Below are 21,037 nucleotides of genomic sequence, written 5' to 3' on the forward strand. Positions count from 1 at the left end.
GGGAGAGGGAGAAAACTGGGAACTGAAAATTTTTTAAAATGAATATAGGGGCAGCTAGATGGTGCAGTGGATAGAGCACCGGCCCTGGATTCAGGAGAACCTGAGTTCAGATCCGACCTCAGACACTTAACACTTACTAGCTGTGTGACCCTAGGCAAATCACTTAACCCCAATTGCCCTGCAAAAAAAAAAAATATATATATATATATATATATATATATATATATATATATATATAATTATTAGAAGGAAAAAAAGACCTTTTGTAGTTATATTAAAACAAAGAGGTCATTTTTTAAGCATATAAGGGCTTAATAGCAAGAGACAGAAGTGAATACTATACAAATTCATGCAATGCCTTACACTACAAAAAACAAGGTTTACATAAGTTTACATAAATGCTAGATTTTTTTCAATAATTAAGGTTATCAAGAATCTTATTATCATCAATAAATTAATGGTTTAAAGGGTTTTAAGGTTCAGTTGCTTTAAAATATCTCATTTGATCCTTAAAAAACAAACCCAGGCAGTAGGTGCTATTTTGCAGAAGAGAAAACCAAGGCAGACAGAAGGTAAGTGACATTCTTGTCCAGGGTCACCCAGGTAGTAATTGGCTGAGGCTAGATCTGAACCCAGGTCTTCCTGACTCAAGGTGTGGTGCTCTATCCACTGAGCAACTTAGCTGCCGTAATCACTTACACAGCCATTGGAAAGGGCTTAACCTAATTTCTCATTTCAGTCCCACAACAACCTTAGTATTGTCCCCATTTTACAGATGGGGAAACTGAGGCAGGGGGATAAGGGACTTGCCCAGGGTTACACGTATCTGAGGTGGATCTGAACTCTATCTTTGGGACTCCCAAGTTCAGCATGCTATCTATCCTCTGTAACACCTAGATGCCTATTCTTTATTCATTAAAATAGTCCATCAAAGATGACATTATGGGAACAAACAGTTGGTAAATCTTTAAATAGAAAACCATTCAAAACACATTCTATCAAATGGGTATAAATTTTATTCAGGGAACACAATTCTTCCCTATAAATTTTCAGTGCAAATACATCAGGCAAAATAAAATCCTCTGGGAGTGTGCTTTACCATTTTATGACCATGATCAGGGTGGTGTTCAACATTCATAGTGCGCCCACAGGGTGCAGGATCCTGTAGAGGCCAACGGTACTACAGGGTTTATATCATTGTTGGAGAGGCTCAGTTCTTTCCCTCAGGGAGCTTATTATTTTCATTCACAAGGCAACAAGTAAAACCAACCCTAACAATTAATACACACGCATGCACTAGCACACACCCCCCCACCCCACACACACACACATACACACACGCACGCACAACTTCCCAATCAGCCAAGGTAAAATTCGATTTTAGGCTAGATTCATTAGGTTCTCTAAAAGGTCAAGATTGCAAAGAGGAAGGTCCTTCTGAAGGCATTGTGGCTCGTCCAGCCTTCATACTTTATTGGCCCTCCTTCTTCTTCTTTGGAGGCACGGGTCCGTCGATCACAGGTGTGTCCACCATCTCCACGAAACATTTCTCCTGAGAATCACATGGAGATCTCTCCAGTTCCAGCACGGTGATGTTGTTCGGGGCAGATGTGACCAGGAGGTTTCTTGGAACATACAGAGTGACCTGGGGGCCCTGAGTTGGCCAGTAGCGGCCAAGGTTGAAGCCATTGATCCATACCTGTCCCTGCAAGAGAGAGAGAAGGGACACTGTCAAAATCTACCCAAGAAGGGAAACAGCTTTTTTTTTTTTTTTTTGGTGAGGCAATTGGGGTTAAGTGACTTGCTCAGGGTCACACAGCTAGTAAGTGTTGAGTGTCTGAGGCCAGATTTGAACTCAGGTCCTCCTGAATCCAGGGCTGGTGCTCTATCCACTGCGCCACCTAGCTGCCTCGGGAAACAGCTTTTGAGGAGGAGATGCCTCTGGTAATAAGGGTCCATCAGCCTGGCCATCCCTCTCTTAACACCCAAATGCATTTTTTCCCCACACAGAGACGACTTGAACTAAGGGTCTGACATGCCCACATGAAGAACTCCAGCTGCGTACCCAGGCTGGGGGCGAGGCTGTGAGCAAGGCATCCTGCTGATGGCAAAAGCACCTGAGCTATCCCACCGAAAAATGAGTGAACGCATTTGAAGTTACCTCAACTTCAGAGAAACAAAGACGATTCATAGCCAACCTCAGGAGTTACCCGGTGCAAATACAAGGCATAGAGAAGGGGACTAACGTGCTTGCTCCCCCTGGCCTTTCTGTGTCCAGAGACACAGGTTCTGGCTCCTAGGAAGTCAAACTTGCTAAATGAGAGATATTTCCTGTTCTCTCTTCCTAGAAGAGCTCATGTCACACATTTATAAGCGGGCTCCATACATTTAAGCAACAAGACAGAGCCCTGTGAGACAAGATAAGTATTATAAATACCCATTTTATAGATGAGGAAAACTGAGGCCAAGCATGGTTAAGTGGCTTGCCCACAGACCCAAACTCCTAGACACAAACACCATCTAGGCTGCTTTTTGTGCTGGCGAGGAATTGGAAAATGAGGGGCTGCCCATCAATTAGGGAATGGCTGAACAAGTTGTGGTATATGAATGTAATGGAATTCTATTGTGCTGTAAGAAATGATGAGCAGGCAGATTTCAGAGAAACCTGGAAGTGCTTGCATGAACTGATGATAAGCGAGATGAGCAGAACCAGGAGAACGTTGTACACAGTATCAACAACATTATGTGTTGATCATTGATTCTTCTCAGCAATACAATGGTCCAAGATAGTTCCAAAGACTCATGATGGAAAAGGCTCTCCAAATCCCGAAAAAAAAGAACTGTGGAATATGGATGCTGACTGAACCATACTATTTCTTTTGTTTTTAGTGGTGTTTTTCTTTTTTGAGGTTTTTCCTTTTTGCTCTGATTCTTCTTTCACAGCAAGACTAATGCAGAAATATGTTTAATGTGATTGTACAAATATAACCTATATCAGATTGCTTGCTGTCTTGGGCAAGGGGGAGGGAGAAAAATTTGAAACTCGAAATCTTATAAAAACAAATGTTGAAAACTATCTCTACATGTAACTGGAAAACAATAAAATACATCATCTAATAAATATCTAATAAAAAACATCATCTAATAAATAAATCTAATAAAAAACATCATCTACTATCCACTTCCTCTCCTTCCACTCATTCACAATCCTTTACATCTGACTTCACTTAACTGAAGCTTCCCTCTCCACAATGGATAGACCTCTGGGCCTAGTCAGAAAGACACTTACTAGTTGTATGACCCTGGGCAAGTCAGTTTCCTCATCTGCCAAATGGGGAAGATAACAGCTCCTGCCTCCCATGTGCACATAGCACAGTATCTAGCACATAGTAGGCACTAAATAAATATCAACTATTATTGTATTGTTATCTCCAAGTCTTTCTCATCCCTCACTGGAAGAATTGAACACTGTTTATTCCTTCCCACTGGTTAATCGATTCTCCCCAAGTTGGCCTCTCAATCCTATGTGACTGGTCTCTTTATTTAGATGAAGATAGTATTTATATAGCATCTAGAGATTCGCAAAGGCAATTTTCACTTCTTAACACATTAGATTTTCAGTTTCCTTTGCTGTGCTTTCTTCTAACCATAGGGTTCCCCTATACTTTCTCTTCTCTATATATACCCTTTTTGTATGACAGGTATTCTTATCCTGGGAGCCATGAACTTTAATATTTGAATATTAAGATATTTTAAAAAATAATTTATTTCCTTTGTAATTCCATGGTACTTCATTTTATGCATTTAAAAACCTAACTCAGGGGAAGGGATCTCTCCAAATTGCCACAGGAGCTGATGACTCAATAGAAGGGTTGTTACTTCCATTCATCCATCAGCTGCCCTGGGTTCAACGATCATCTCTATGATGATAGCTCCCACATCAGTACATGCACCCTAGCTTCTTTCCTGAATCTTGAGTCATCAGCTATTCAATATTTCCAAATAGAAGTCCTACTGGCATCTCAAACTCAAAATGTCCAAAAGAATTCATTCTATTTCCCCATACATACCTCTCCATTACCACAAGTTACCAACTTTGCACGCTCGGGCATCCTCGAACTCCACTTTCCTTCCCTGGCACATTCAACCAACTGCTAAAAAACCCTATTGATTCCACTGCCTACAAACAGAACACCCCCATCTTCCTTCTCTAGGAGCCAAACAGCTGAGCTCAGAATCTCATCACTTCTCACAAAGAACAATCCCCTAATTTCCAGTCTCTCCCTTTCCAAACTTTCCAAAATGATCTTTCAGGTATCAACTTGACAAGCCCCAGAACAAAACCTCCAGTGATTTTGTAACACCACCAGCATACATCAATCAGGCCCCAACCTCCCCTCAAAGGTCCATTTCGTTTTACTCCCCTTGCAGCAGCCATTCCATTGACCTCCCTGCTATTCCCCCAACCTTGGTTCTTCCAATTCCCATCTCTGTCCCCCAGGTGTGGGAAGTTCTCCTTCCTTTCCGCGTTGCATCCTTCACCACTCAGCACAGGTGACACCCCCTACAGTGAGCAAGCCCTTCCTGATGTCCCTGGTTACCAGTTCTCTCATTCCTCAGATTATCATGTCCATAACTATTCACATGTTCCATTCTGCGGTGGAATGGAAGATTCTTGAGTCAGTCTTCATTCCCTCTATATCACCAGAGTTCAAAGAATCAGTGCCTTGTACAAAGTAATCTCTTAATAAGTGCTTGTTGGGTAGCTAGTGTGAGAGGCGGGCAGCGAACCCAGTCCAGATCTTGACTTCTTTTCTCCCAGGAGCAGAAGGGATGGAAAGGCTGCCATTTGCATCCTGGGTAGGGAGCCGGGGGTGGGGGGCAGCAGTGTGCATCTCTCAAAATATCAAATATCACCATGGTTACCTGTCCTATGAAAGTCAATGATGACATCATTTATGTGGCAATGGGGACTAAGAAACTGGTGATTAGAAACTAGCTGTTGGGGCTCAGTCATTTAGAAAAAAAAAAAGGGGGGGGGTTAGTTTCACAGTTTGAGGATTCTGAGAAGTATTTGTCTTGCTTTCTGCAGGAGTACGTGCTATCTTGATCCATGCTGAAAAGGTGTACATAAAGACAGCTTTTATCACTTTAAAAATCTGCCTGTGGCTTGTTTTTGCAGTAGTATGGGGTGGAGGTGCAAGGGAGAAATAGCAGTCACCCCACCTGTTTGGTCAAGAGGAAAAGACCTCTGCTGAAAGGAGACTCAAACTGGAGACTAGAATGAGGGGCGACAGAGACTGAAGACTTTGCTTCTCAGACTCTGTTCTCCCAGCATTCCGATGACCAGGCTGGCAGAAGGCAGAATCCGTCTAACATCTTGCCTCTTTCCCTTTTCAGCATCCCTCACTTTTGTGATCAGAGCTGGAAGGTTCCTTAGAAAACATGCCTCATGATGAGAGCTGAGGGTCAGGGGGTGAAAGGATGTGTCCTTTCATACACATAGCAAGCAGCCTTTCTATGCGTATCCTGTGTACATATACACATCCCTTCGTAGTATGGTGGACCCTTCTCAGAAAAATGTTTTTAAAGCATCGGCCTTGGATTCAGGAGGACCTGAGTTCAAATCCAGCCTCAGATACTTGACACTTACTAGCTATGTGACCCTGGGCAAGTCACTTAATCCCCATCGCCCTACAAAAACAAACAAAACAAAAACAACAACAACAACAACAACAACAACAAAAAAGTTCACTGGGATTCCACACCCCTGGTTTATAAGTAAGATCCCCAGGGATCTAATCCACCTCGGTGACCTTGGGGTGGTCACTTCCCCTCTGGAGCCTGTAAAATGTAAAAAGCACTTACTATGTGCCAGGCACTGTGTCTGTAGTCAGTAGCTGAGGCTAAACTGTGCCTCAGTTCCTTCAGTGGTAAAATGCATCAGATGAGATGCTCTCAAGTCCCTTCTAACTCCAGCAGCCTGTGATATATCATGGGGTACTGCGAGTCAGTTTTTTCTGAATGCTTCTTGCTTCAAAAGAGGCATTCACAGTGATGTCCCCAAAAAGTTTAGGCCTGTACATCTTGGATTCGTTGACTAATTTTTTGTTCAATGGGTGTGATAAACTTCAGCCACCATTCAGATATTCAAATGAAAGTGAAGTCCAGGAAATATCTGACCTACTTCTTGACTGATATGTTTGATTTTAAAATATGCTAGCTCACAGAATCTCAGATTTGGAAGGGACCTCAGGTCAGCCCATCCCATGGTCACACCTGACATCTACGTCTGGATCTGAAGACCTCCCGTGAGGAAGAAGCACCCCAAACCTAAAGCAGCCTCTTCCACTCTAAATGTGAAATGCTCCCAACATTGAGCTTGAATGTGCCCCTGAAATCCTCCAACTCAACCTGAAAGAAATCCCTCTTCCCAACCATAGCCCTTTAAGTACCGGAAGCCTAGCTGTCCCTCTGGCACCACTTACAAGTCATCACTTCCAAAACTGAGCCAATTATCTCTTCCCCCAAATCTGATTCCCCTGTAGCATGTCATCCAATGACTACTGGGGATCCCTTGTTCGGGGCCTTGGCATCTTCTCAGGCACGAAGTTTCCCTTGATTCCTACATCCAGTTAAGTCACCAAGTCTTGTTTGCTTCTACTCCTGGAATATTGCTCCCATCTGTCCTTTCCACTCTATCCCCATTGTCACCTTCCTATTGTAGTCCTCATCACCACCTAACAGGGTCAAAGGAATTAGGGAGCAGTCCTGCCCATGAAATCAGGTGTCTGCATTACCTAAATCTACATGGCTAATTAATTAGTCCTCCATAGCTCCCTGTCTCCCAATTCATTTAGTATCCAGGCCTCGTCACAATCTGCCTCCACTCCCACACTTGTGACTTAGCCAAACTCGCTTTGCCACCGTCCCTCTGCTCTTGGGGCTTCACAGTTGGAATAGTCCTCCCCCCCACACCCAATGGGCTGTAATTCCTGAAACCCCAGCTAAATGTCAGCTGTGCCCTCTTCTCTGATCCTCTGAAACAGGGAAGCTCTTACCCCTAAGCCTATTGTGGGTCCACCTTTGACACTCACTTATTATTTTGTATTAGAGTACTCATACACGCACAAACCTAGAGTCATACATATCCAAAAGGCATTCACATGTATGCACTCTTACAATGTGTGCATTGATACATACAGACTGCATGCTTTTACATGTGTCTATAAACATAATGGCACAACACACATATAGAACCAAAACACGTTTATATCTGTGTGTATATATATGTATACATATGCATATGTATATTGTAGATGTGTATGTGTGTGTGCGTGGGTGTACAAATATATGTATTTAATATATTGCACATAATATTCCTGCATATTTATACATGTGAATTCATATGCACACAAATTCTTATATATTTATACACACACACACATATCTCCTCTCCTAGAATGCAAATTCCATGATGGCCTATGTTATCTCAAAAATTTACCCAAAGGGCTCTGCCCAAAGCTGAACTGAACTTAATCTAGCCTAAGCAAAGAGAAAAAATGACTGCAGTAGTTCTCCTCCAGGCATGAAAACCCACAGAGGGCTCCCATACCTCCACCTGCTAACCCAAGCCTTATCGAGCCCATCTGAAATGCTGATTACAAAGATAAGCTGGAAAAGCATCAATTGTGTGAGCAGAAGCTGGTAACATTTTTTTATCTCCTTTGGGGCCAAACTTCCTTTCAGAGAGCATCATCTGCCTCACCAAAAAATGAGTCTGAATAGAAATTCTGGATAAAAGGGAAAAATAAATCTGAGACTACAGGAAAATGAGCGCTAGTCCCAGAGTCAAAGACCCTGGGTTCAAGGCTGTGTTCTGCCATTAACTAGCTACCTGTGGGGCCTTTCTGAAGAGATGATGTAAGATGAAACCTCATCTCTACACAAAAACACAAGTGCCAAGTGCCACAGCATGGCTAATGGAGATGCTAACAGTGCCTTTTAGGCATCTTCATCACCCCTAATTCAGATTAAATACAAAAGGACTAGCAACTTAAAATTGAATGGAAAAACCTTAAGTAGCAAGAACAATTGATTTTTCTTTCTGATTTAATCACACTGCTCATCCTTATCAGTTATTTCATTCATTAAATTAAAGTTTTTATAGAACCACAGAGGCTGTAGAAGGTGATAGGGCAGGGCAAGACAGGGATGGACAGAATACAGGAACTGGCTGCCACAGGACTGGGACTGTCTGACCAGACTCTGGAGGGTAAATGAATAAGAAACAAGGTGACACATCTCAAAATTATAGAATTTTATAATTACAAATTTTAGAGGCCACTTGGTCTAACTGCTTTCTTCTACCTCTTAAGTTTCCCAAATTCAAAAACGCTCAACTATTAATCTTAAATCCAGTCATGGGATGGAGGCAAAGTCAACATCAGTATCATTTTTATCTCACCGAATATTTCAATCAAGTAACTTTTCATTCTTTAAATCAGAGATTCTTCAACCTTTTTTGTATCCTGGTGGTCAAAGGGCAAATCAACGAGCAATTTATTAATGATGAGACCTGTGTTAAATGCTGGGAGTTACTTAGTATTAGCAGTCTGGTAAAACCCATGGATTTCCCCTCAGAATGTGTTTGTTGTTGTTTAAAGAAATTAATATTTGAAGGAAATGTAAATTTTGCATTGAGTTTAGTAAAAATTAAGATGTAAAAAAAATGTAATTTTTTTCCTAATTTAAGTTCAAGGATCCCCTCAGAATCTATCTGTGGACACCAGGTTAAGAATCCCAGATTTATAATAGTCAATAGAACAATTTGGTACTAGTTACAATCAGAAGGGCAGATTAGGCACAAAATATTATATAGAAGCAAGCCTAGAAGTCAAATGTTTTGCAAACCCAAAGATCTCAGCTACTAGGAGAAGAACTCACTCTTTAACAACAGCTTGAGAAAACTAGAAAGCAGTCTGACAAAAACAAGACATGGATGGATGGAGAGATGGATAGATAAGATATAGACTATTGTCTCTCAGAAAAACTCCAAATGACTTAGATATGAAGAGTAAGAGTGATGTGATAAACAAAGTAGAGTATCATAGAAGAAAATAACTGTCAAATCCATGGATAGGGGAAGAGATCATGACCAAACAAGAAATGGAAAGAATCAAAAGAGGTAAAACAGATATTGATTACATAAAATTCAAATTGCACAAATAAAACCAAACATTGTTTAAATGACAAAAAAGACAGGTAAATGGGAAAATAATTATTGAAACAAGTTTCTCTGATAAAGGTCTCATTTCTAATATATCTAGGGAACTGATTTGAATTTGTATGAATGAGACATTCCTCAACTGACAGATGGTCAAAGGGTGTAAAGAAGAAGCAGTATTTGGGAGGAAAAATTCAAACAACCAATATTCATATGAAAAAATGCTGTAAACCACCAATAATTAGAGAAATGATATTTCAAACAACTCTGATATTGGGAAAGCTGACCAAAATGTAAGATAACTAGTAGAAGAACTGGGAACTGGTCTGGCCATTCCAGAAAGCAATTTGGAGCTGTGAGAAAATAATGGATTTCTAGGAGAGACCTAGAGATCAGTTTGTCCTTTCTCCCCCTCACCCTAGAAAGTTCAGTTCCTACCTGGAATGAGCCTAGGGGAACGAAGGAAATGGAGATTGATACTTTTGTTTAGAAGCACACCTAGGGGGCAGGTAGGTGGCGCAATGGATAGAGCACCAGTACTGGAGTCAGGAGTACCTGAGTTCAAATCCGGCCTCAGACGCTTAACGCTTACTAGCTGTGTGACCCTGGGCAAGTCACTTAACCCCAATTGCCTCACTAAAAAAAAAAAAAAAAAAAGAAGCGCACCTAGATGTTGGAATTTTCCCTTTTTGTGTACTCTTTAGACCACCCTCAAGTCATGTCAATCAATGGAACTGAATGATGCTATAACCAATTAGCTTAGATCAATGTATGGTGACCTGGCTCTACCCAAAGAGGATAAAAGCCTTGACCATGAGAGGTTTACTCTCTTGGCTTCCTGGACCTACTCCCTTGGCTCAGAATGCTGTCTCTTAGGGGTATGTAAGCCTGAAGGTTTGAGACTATAAGGAAGTTAGGGAGACACGTGGTCAATTCTTTACTGGTATATATGACATTAATAATAAATGCTTAATGCCAAAATGGGCACAATAGCCATTAATATATAAATATATATAATTTTAGAAAAATTTAGCATAATAATTTAAAAAACACAGAACTATGCCCAAAAGTCACTAAAATACATATATTCTTTGATGCAGCAATACCACTGATAGGTTTATACCAAAGAAAAGGATCCTTATATGCAAAAATATAGCAGCTCTGTCTGTGGTGGCAAAGAACTGGAGGTTCTGAGAAGATGACAATCAATTACTATCTATGTTGCTATGGAATTCCACTGTGCTATAAGAAATGACTTTAGAGAAACACAGGAAGACTGACATGAACAGATGCGGGGTGAAGTAATAGAACCAGAACATTTGTATACATACAAAAATTGCATACAATGTATACAAAAATTACATACAATGTATACCAACAACTCTGAAAGACTTAGAACTCAACACACCATAATCCAGAGGACGCTAAATGAAACCTGCTACTTACCGCCTGATAGAGTGATAGACTCAGAACAATACTGACAACATACAGATTCCTAAGACTACATATGGAGATTTTTGTTTCAACAGGAAAGGCCCAAGCTAATCATACCTTGGTCCAATTGGGAAACTTGATAAAGGTGTCCTGAGGCAAGTCAGGAATTCCACTAGGAATGGAAAACTGACCAACGTGAAAAGATGGGAGAGTCAAGTTGGAATGATCACTGTAATCACTGGAGTTCAGATCTTGTTGCACGGCATCCTCCATATTCAGTGGGTAAATCAACCAGCCTGTGAGTATGTCTGAGTCAAGGGTGATATTGGAAATCAGACCCTAAAAAACAAAAACAAGATGCATTAGGAAGAAGTGAAGTCAAAGTCTCAGAGTCACGTGGCTGGATCCATATGCAAAATATCCTGTGGGATATATTAGAATTTCTGCGTGGTCCAATGGACGGAGCCAACCTTGAGGCCAAGAAGAAGCCAAGTTTGGGTCTTGTTCTGATGCACACTGGTTGTTTGCCCTTTAAGTCTCTTAACCTGGGTTAAGAGACTGGGCACTTTCCTAGACCTATATGGTGTGGAAGGTGCTAAACTGCTATACCAGGCAGAGGAAATTTCTGGAAGCCCACTAACCAAGTGACATCATGGGTCCTCTCTATTTCCTAAGGAATCTAAAGCCTATTAAGTTCCTTTCTTGTAGGAGGCACTCAATAAATAGGCCAATCAATGAATGAATAAATAAGACTGCCCAACATAATGTCTGTTTGGTTTTAGAATGTGTAGTATTGGGGCAGCTAGGTGGTGCAGTGGATAAAGCACCAGCCCTGGATTCAGGAGTTCCTAAGTTCAAATCTGGCCTCAGACACTTGACACTTACTAGCTGTGTGACCCTGGGCAAGTCACTTAACCCCAATTGCCTCACCAAAAAATAAAAAAATTTTTAAAAAAAGAATGTGTGGTAGTCAACCAACAGGCATTTTGTTAAATGTGTCCTATGTGCTAGGCACTATGCTAAAGGCAAACATTCTGCACCCTCTTGTCATGATGGAGGAAAAAGTGTGTGTGTGTGTGTGTGTGTGTGTGTGTGTGTGTGTGTGTGTGAGGGAGAGAACACACAAAATACAAAATAGATAAACAAAACACAAATATATTAATAAATTATAAAGATATTAAATATATTATATACCTACAATTATAAATATATCAGTATAGCATTATGATAAATACACAATAGTAGAATTAGACTTATATTTCTAAATTTAATAGAAACAAAAATACATACAAATATGAATATATACAATATATAAATAATGAATGTTTGCAGGCAAAATATAGACCTCTTGGTCCCTTGGTCCTAGGGAACTCGCTAGGCCATGTAAAGAGCTTTTAAAATGATCCATACTGTTTCTACTTTTTTTTTTTGAGGTTTTTCCCTTTTGTTCTGATTCTTCTTTCACAACATGACTAATGAGAAAATATATTTAATGTGATTGTACATATATGACCTGTAATCAGATTGCTTGCTATCTTAGAGAGAAGAGAGGGAAGGGAGAGGGGGGAGAGAAATTTGGAACTCAAAATCTTATAAAAATCAATGTTGGAATCTATTTTTCCATGTAACTGGAAAAAAATTAAATACTACCAAGATTGGAAAAAAAAAAGTAAAGCACTTGACAATCACCCTCTCATTTGACTCTCATAACTACCGTATGAAGTAGATAGTATTATCCCCATCTTACAAGAAAAGCTCTGAGGCAGAATTTGAACCCAGGCCTTCTTGGCTACAAATTGGCATCTTAAGCATTACACAGATACCTCACAATGCAACAGAAAAGGGTGTTTTGTTAAGCAATTCAGGAAGGTGTTTTTCAGGTAGAATTTGAGCTAACCAGCGGGTACAACCACAATGGACTGGCTTCCTCCCTTTGCTTCCTTCCACCCTAATATCTAACTCAATAACAAGTTGGGCATTCTGTACTCATTGTTCAATTTTCCCATTATTAAGGGCAAAATTTAAAAAGGTGTCAAAAACAGATGTTCCCCAAGTCAACCCTGCAAAGAAGGGTGGTGCTTATCTGAATTAGAGGGTAGGTTCTTTCTTTAATACTCAGCAATCTTGGGGTGTTTACAATGTCCTGCCAACCCCCTGACCCTCAGCGCCAGTCAGAGAACCAAACAAATGTCCTGAGACTGGTGTTTCTAGAGTTACCAAGAACAGGAATGCAAATCAGTGAGGACAGGAATTTAGATCCAGAACAAAATGCAGTAAAGGTCATCAGATAAAATCTGGTAGAGCCTACTCTGGTGTAGAGTCCAAAATAAGGAGGGTCACCCCCGCTTTCTGGCCTATCTGAGTCATCTCAGGCAATGAGAGAATGGACAATGATCTTGGTTTCAGCGACCCAAGCTCAGCTCAGCTCCAGAGCTGATTCAATTCAGCTCTACAATGGAATTCTCCCACATTTAGATGATCTTATAAATCCAATCATTATCAGATGGGCAGAGGATTTGTAGACTGTGGGTTCAAATCCCACCGTTGCCATTTAGTGCCTTCAGGACCTTGGGCACCTTCTCTGGGCTTCAGGTCTCTCCTTGGGAGGTTGGCCTTGAAATACTGAATCTACTGTCCTTTGAGAACAAGAGGATTTCCATTGGTGTGGATTTCATTAAGCCTCTGTGGATTCATAGTGGTTCAAAGGTGGCCAACATGGAAAAAATCCCTGCACATGGAGCCAGAGAAAACCTGGGTAGCAATCCCACTTCTGACACTTTATATTGCTAAGTGACAATTTTTCAAGGTCCCAACTTCCTTATCATTGAAATGGGGGCTTGTACTAAAATGCATCAAGGTCTCTCTCATCCTCAAATAAATGACCAGCTTTCCACACACAAAAATAATCTCTCCACCACGTGACTATGACTCATTATGACATTCTCTTTACTGGGCTGAAATCAGAAAACAATGCCATGCTGACCTATTGGGGGTACACAGAATGAGATATATTTTTTTGATATTGGTCAATGCAGGAATTTGTTTTGTTGACTATTTTTGCAGTCTATATTTGTTACAAAGGTTGATTTTCTTTTTTTCTCTTTTAAAAAGAAGGATCAGCTAGATGGTGCAGTGGATAGAGCACCGGCCCTGGAGTCAGGAGTACCTGAGTTCAAATGCGGCCTCAGACACTTGACACTTACTAGCTGTGTGACCCTGGGCAAGTCACTTAACCCCCATTGCCCCGCTAAAATTTAAAAAATAAAATAAAGTTTTAAAAAGAAGGATCGGGGGCAGCTAGGTGTTGCAGTGGATAAAGCACCGGCCTTGGATTCAGGAGTACCTGAGTTCAATTCCAACCTCAGACACTTGACATGTACTAGCTGTGTGACCCTGGGCAAGTCACTTAAAAAAAAAAGGATCAAGGTAAGATTTTTGTTCATGGAAAGAAACGTTATGTTCAAATAAAACATTTTGCAAATATGCATCTTAGCTATTAGACCATTCTGTCACATTACTATCTCACATTTGGCTTAATGGCCCTAGGCCCAAGTCTGGATTCTGAGATATACTGGCTGTGTGATCATGAGAGCTAGGGATTTCTGCAGGAGGTGGTAACCTGCATTAGTAGAGGGTATTTCTTCACTTGCAGAGTCCCTATGCCACAGAAATCACAGATCTCCAGGGTGATCTCTTTATTCTCCTTTGCCCCCATTACTAACTGGGATGTAGAAGGCTGTCATAGCTGTGGCTGGCTCTCCCAAGAGGGAAGTCTTGAAATCAGCCTCCCTAAAGACAGGGGGCTCATTACCAGACACCTAGTTGCCAGGTATCAAATTTTTTTTACTATAGAAACACAAGGAAACTCATTGCAAGCCTTGAACCTCCCAGAATGTTAACACTGTGTGGATAGGGGCTGTGGGGCTTCCTTGTCATACACTAAAGGCAAAAGTATGGTTCTATCAGAGTTGGGTAACCAAAGATCCAGTGTAGATGCTCAGTCATTCAGTCAGTCAGTTAATAAGCACCTATGAAGCACCCAAGCCATGCCCTGTGCTAGGTGCTGGAATGTGGTCACAAACTCCTGAGAACGCCTTGATTGACCAAACAAGCTCCTCCAATGACCGCCCCACCCCAATTCTAGGATTACCTTGAAGTCATTGTTATCTTTTCCATAGTTGATTCTACCCATGTTTTCGACAAGCAAGTCCAGAGTGTCACCAGCTTCCCCAGTTATATTTATCGCAAACACCTTATTTCTCTCCAGAATTCCTTGGGGAACCTAAAAATTCAAGGCCAAATTAAGAAACAACTCCGTCACAAAGGTCCAACCAGAAAAGCAAATTCTACTGGCCCCCAATCATTCACCCATCATGTTACTTCCTTAGGAGGTGGCCCTCATCAACATCATTACCATTTTAAAGATCAATAAACGGAGACTCATAAAGACTAAGTGATTTACCCATGGTCATAGCTGAGGTTACCTTTGGTCCTCTATACCCTATGGACTAATTAGAAGATGAGCTAGAGCGAACCTCTAGGTATAAAGGACAGAAAAGGGGGCAGCTAGGTGGTGCAGTGGATAAAGCACTGGCCCTGGATTCGGGAGGACCTGAGTTCAAATCCGGTGTCAGATACTTCACACTTACTAGCTGTGTGACCCTTGGGTAAGTCACTTAACCCTCACTGCCCAGCAAAAAAAAAAAATACCCCCCAAAAAAAGAAAAGGACAGAAATGGAAGAAGGAATGTTGAGTTCAGGGAATAAATAGCTAACAGACAGAATAAATGAGAGACTAGAGAAGTTGGCTGGACCCAGATTAGGGAGAACTTTAAACACCAGGCTGAGGCAGTAACAATAATTAGACTTTAAGAAGGGAAAGAGTGAGGTTATAGACTTGAGTGGCTAGAAAAATGGTAATGACCTAGATGAAAATAAAGAAGCCTGCAGGAAGAACGATTTTAGGTGGGGATAAATCATGAGTTCTGATCCTGGAAAATGTTAAACCCAAGTGGTGATATGTGGCAAGTGAACCCATTAAAGCTAAGATTATCTATTTAAAACTCTTTATGTATTTATTTATACAAGAAGGTTTCACTCATCTACTTAGAAAGAATAAATCCAGGAGGCAGCTAGGTGGCACAGTGGATAAAGGACCAGCCCTGGATTCAGGAGGCCCTGAGTTTAAATACTGCCTCAGACACTTACTAGCTGTGTGACCCTGAGCAAGTCATTTAACCATCACTGCCCCACAAAGAAAGGAAGGAAGAAAGATAGAGAGGAGAGAGAGGAAAGAAGGAAGGAAGGAAGGAAGGAAGGAAGGAAGGAAGGAAGGAAGGAAGGAAGGAAGGAAGGAAGGAAGGAAGGAAGGAAGGAAGGAAGGAAAGAAGAAGGAAGAAAGAAAAGAAACAGAGAAACAAAGAAAGAATCCACCAAAACATGAAAATGAAGCCAATTCTTACCCCATTCACAGAAACATAGGCACGGTCACGGACTCCATTGTCAACTGAAGAAAGGCGTACAGGCTCAATGTAGTTTTTAGGAAGTGTTGTTCGGTACAGCACGAAGCCAAAATACTAGGGGGATGGAGAATAAATCCTACAGTTAATTTTAAGGCAATGTGTTGTAAAAGTAGCCAATCAATAAGCCAATCAATACTTTATTATATACCAGACAGATTTAAAAAAAAGTCATAGTTCTTGTCTTCAAGATGCTTACATTCTCCCAGGAGATATGACAAATCCATAGATGGGTATAGATGAATAAGTTAATTGTGGGATGACATTCCTATGAAACAGCATTTACACATGTTCTGCTTCAAAGGAAAAGAGCAGAACACAAACTTCCAAATCAGCTCCCCCAGCCCTCTAAGCACTCCTAAAAGGAATGAACATTTCCTTCTAGACCAGGGGTTCTTAACTGTCACTCCTTGGACAGTCTATGAACCTCTTCTCAAATAATGAATAAAATAACATACAGGATTACACTGATCAAAAAATAAACAAATAGACCCAGCTTCGCGGGCTGTGAAAAACCCCAGTTGCCCTAGAAAATTCTCTTGTCATATTCTTAAGACTCATCAAAATGTGATGTCAACACTCAGACCTCACTGAGGAAAAGGTCTAAGAGGCACTTCTGGCAAGAAAGATACCTCAGTACCTGCAAAACCATTACCAAGTCCTCAGAGGTAATAGGGGAAGTCCCTTCCTTCTGTCTGCAGCAGAGGGCACAGGAACTGACTGTGCTGAGGACTGCTTTTAATTTTTTTTACTTCTTGCTTAACTGAATCCTACAAATCCATATTTAAGTATCTACTACATTTAAGGCCTGGGGCTGAGTACCAAGGGTAGTGAAGAACTAGAAGGGAACTCAGAGGTCCTCTAGTCTAACCCACCCTCTGAGGCCTAGAGAAGTGAAAGCAACTGGCCAAATTTTACCCAAATTTACCAAATTTTACTCGCATCTAGCTCAACGTACTTCAAATCTAATGTTTCTTCTGCTACCTACTCTGTAGTTGTATGTTTATTTTTGTACCCTCTTGGAACTGGCCTTTTTTGCTATGTGGCTCCCACTGAGATCAAAGGCACTTTTCAGTCAGAAACATCTACGGTCTAAATAAGTGAGATAGAAAGTTTCCTTAAAACCATCCCATGGGAGCTTCTTTTTTTTTTTCCTACTAATTAAAAAGTATCATGGTTTTATGGGAGAAGAGCCAGGAGTGGTATCGTATCTACCTCACAACAGAAGTGTATGTGTTCAGGCATATCACCTAAGCTGATCCACAGAAGAAGGCAAGTATTTTGTTGTTGGGTTTTTTTTAGAAGGCAAGTATTTTACCAATGGGGAAACAGATGGAGAGTTTAAAGTCACAGAACCAAGAAATAGGAGAACCAGGCCTCAAATGCTACTCAGGTTGGGGGAAACAGGGAGTTTTTCTGCCTCACCCACTTCTGGGGAATAAAGTCAATGACGTGAAATGAGAAATGGTCAAGAGCATTGTACCATCACCCACTGCTGCTACCAGAGCTCATTCTCCTCCTGGGAGAACACTAACAAAGCTAGAAATCCTTCCACATCCATTTGCCTTGCCTCCTATAGGCACATCCAGGTGTATGAGAATCAACTTCTCAGTGTCCAAGTAAAGTGAAGTATATATATATATATTTTTTTTTGGTGTGGCAATTGGGGTTAAGTGACTTGTCCAGGATCACACAGCTAGTAATTGTTAAGTGTCTGAGGCTGGATTTGAATTCAGGTCCTCCTGAATCCAGGGCCAGTGCTTATCCACTGCGCCATCTAGCTGCTCCTAAAGTGAAGTATATATGGGGCAGCCAAGTGGTTCAGGAATCAGACCTGAGTTCAAATTGGGTCTGTGTGATGTGTGATGCTTAACTTCGATTTATCTCAGTTTCTTCAACTGGGGATAATAATAGCACCTACTTCACCACTATGTTTGAGAGGGTTGAATGAGATTAACACGGTGCTATTAAATCTCTGTTATTGGGGATGCTGGTAGATCACTTGGGTCTGAGCTGCAGATTGGCTAAAGTGGATCAGGCGTCCTCACTAAGTTCAGGCACCAATATGTTGAAACAGGAAGCTATCAAGCTGCCTAAGGAGGTCCCTAATGGGCCCAGATCAGATATGAAACAGATCAAAGATGTAGTGCTGATCAGTACTGGGATGGGCCTATGATGAATATAATAAGCACTTAATTATCTGACTTAAGTAGAAACAAATTTAGGAGAAAGATGATGAACTTGGTTGGAAATCAATAAACACATCCATGTGAAGATATCTGGCAGGTAGGGGATGACTGAAGCTGTGGGAATAGATGAGATTGTCATGGGAAATCGATCAGAAGATCGATGGGGATGGAGGCCAGACTCCTGGTGTTGAGAGAAGGGTAGGAAGTGAGAAAGTGGAGGAAGCAAGTCTAGACTACTCTTTATAATGAAGGGGAACAGAGATGATAGCATGAGGGCATAGGAGGGTCAAGGGAAGGATTAGGGGCTTTTTAAATTTTGTTTTGGTGTTTTGCTTTTAGGAAAAGAGAAACCTGAGAAATTTTTTTTTAATTTATTTACTTGTGTTTTGGGTTTTTTTTTTGTTTTCAGGCAGAGGGAGAAGCCATTATAGTAGTAAAGAATGAAAATGAGAGAAATAATGAGCAATGGGGCAAGTTCCTAGAGAGGCAAGATGGGATAGGATCAAGAGTACAAGTGGGAGGGATAATTTGGAAATGAAAGCCACCTCTGAGACCAGCAGGAAAGAGGAGAATATGAATGAAAAATAGAAAAAAATGTTTCAAGGTCTACAGTAAGCATAGAGAAGGGCATGATGGGGCTTGGGGGTGGGGGCTTGGGGAGAGAAGCTTGGAAGTGCCAATGTGGAAAGCAGGATGGGACTATGGGATACTGAATTCAGACCTACCTAGAAGAGAGCTGAGAGGTCAATTTTCTCATTTTACAGGTGAGAACACTGCCCAAGGTCACACAGCTAATAGCAAAGGTGGGATCCGAACCCCAATTCTTGTGGCACTGTACCCACAGGTATAACTGAAGGGCTGCCATGCCTACTTGAGCTGACTTAGCATGAATTTATAGTGGAGCTAGTGAAGGATAGTGTAAAGACCAGGGAGCAAGGGAGTAGATGCATAGTGAAAATGGCTAACTAGAGGATCAAAACGTGGAAAAGAATGGGATTGATAGACCAGGAGAACATGAAGACATCCCCAAGTACTGGAGGAAATTTTAAGGGAAAAGAATCGGTTTGGGAGGAGTGGAAATAGAAGTGGTAGGCCAGAAGCCAGTGCTAATAGAGGATAACCTCAAAGTTCAGCGTCTTGAAGATGGGGAGAGATGGGAAGGTCTGATGTATCACCTGCCCTAAAGGATGGCTGGGGGGACAAGACCAATGACCTGAAAGTGTCATTCATATGAAGATGAAGATGATGGTAAAAATAGGGGAGGAAGAGGAAGACGCTAGCTGTGGCCAAAAATCACCACATGGGAACCCTGATCTGGGAATGAGCCTCTTGGCCAGTTTGGTGCTTAGAAGACATATCCAGAGCCTGCCCCTAGGCCACTATTTAAAAGTATTTCCAATCTCATAGCATTTGAGAACCCAAGGCACTAATGCATCATGATGAGATGAGATACCAGTGAAAGAAGATGGCAGTAGAGACTGGATTGCAATAAGCAAAAGAACTGTAAGGCGGTATATGAACAAAAAATGAAATCATATAAAAAAATCCATGATTCTACTGCTACTAATTTTTTTCAATTTTCTTTCTCATTTAAAAAAATTTGTTAAAAAGGATGTCTCTGGGAAGGAAAATGGATACAGACGATTTTAGGCGATGTAAGAACAAGATAAAAATTCTAAAAATAAAATCCATGATGACTTTGCCCTAAGTTTTTTGTTTTGCTTTTTTATCCCTGCCTCCCCATTTAAGCCAAACTCAGATATGTAAAAACAAAAAAATATGGAAATACATCTCTTCCAAAAGGCAATATGCTGAAGTGTATTGTTAATTCTACATGTCAAAAAACATACCTGTTTCACCTGGACAAATGTTAAGGGGAATGTGCTGTTTATTGGTCCAGCAGGGCACAAAACATTGAGAGCCCCTTGCACTGTATTTATCTGAAAAGAAAAAGGAGACACCCCATCAATGCCCCCTGGTCTTCATAAATGGCATCAAAGACAGTTTTTAAAGACCTCAAAAATGACAAAATCTCCAAACACAGAATGAGTCACAGAATTCACTCTACTTCCCAAGTGTGCATAACTGAATCCCACCACTATTCATTAGAAAATGTACAAGACAATCTTGTGCTAAAAAGATCAAGCATTTTGCCTACTAAATTAGGAGGAAAGAAATTAACTTCCCCCTAAAGGGGGAAATCAGAAAATATTTTATTCTAATATTCTAAGTTAGATAAACTATTAGATTCTCAGACTTGTCATGGTTCCAATGGATATTTCAGGAGAATCTGATTCAATTTTGTATCTGATTATAAAAATGGGTGGTCAAATGCTCATGTCAATTGATCAATAAAGCAATAAGCATTGAAGCACCTACAATGTGTCAGACACTATGCTAAAGTACCAGATATACAAAGACAACATGGAATGAAGGGATTGGGGGGTAAGGAGTTAAGGATGACTAGACCTTTCAAAACTGGGTATCTGGAAGAAGAATGACACCCTCAATAGGAAGAGAAATGTTTAGAAGCTAACAATTACATAAAACAACTAAATGAAGAAGCCCCTGCAGAAGGCTGATTTAAGATTAATTTTTTTTAAGATTCTTATCAGTCACAGAAACCACACTCCTTGTAGTTATGTTGAGCACCTATATCTGATGCAAGT

At 40.9% G+C, this 21,037-nt stretch overlaps 1 protein-coding gene across 2 annotated transcripts in view; it reads right to left on the minus strand.

The window, feature by feature from the left end:
* Nucleotides 1-618: 618 nt before the first annotated feature.
* Nucleotides 619-21,037, minus strand: part of GLB1 (galactosidase beta 1) — a 65,089-nt gene continuing 44,670 nt past the window's right edge. Inside the window, exons 12-16 of one of the 2 annotated variants that reach the window (XM_043967819.1) lie at nt 20,219-20,308; nt 16,123-16,236; nt 14,811-14,942; nt 10,778-10,999; nt 619-1,705 (exon numbers count right to left, since the gene is read on the minus strand). In XM_043967819.1, coding sequence (XP_043823754.1) covers nt 1,472-1,705; nt 10,778-10,999; nt 14,811-14,942; nt 16,123-16,236; nt 20,219-20,308 — 792 coding nt within the window. In that variant the 3' untranslated portion in view covers nt 619-1,471. The remainder of the gene's footprint in view (nt 1,706-10,777; nt 11,000-14,810; nt 14,943-16,122; nt 16,237-20,218; nt 20,309-21,037) is intronic. The other variant, XM_043967820.1, reaches the window with a different exon arrangement.

Source organism: Dromiciops gliroides, chromosome 5, assembly GCF_019393635.1.
Source record: "Dromiciops gliroides isolate mDroGli1 chromosome 5, mDroGli1.pri, whole genome shotgun sequence".
NCBI lineage: Eukaryota > Metazoa > Chordata > Mammalia > Microbiotheria > Microbiotheriidae > Dromiciops > Dromiciops gliroides.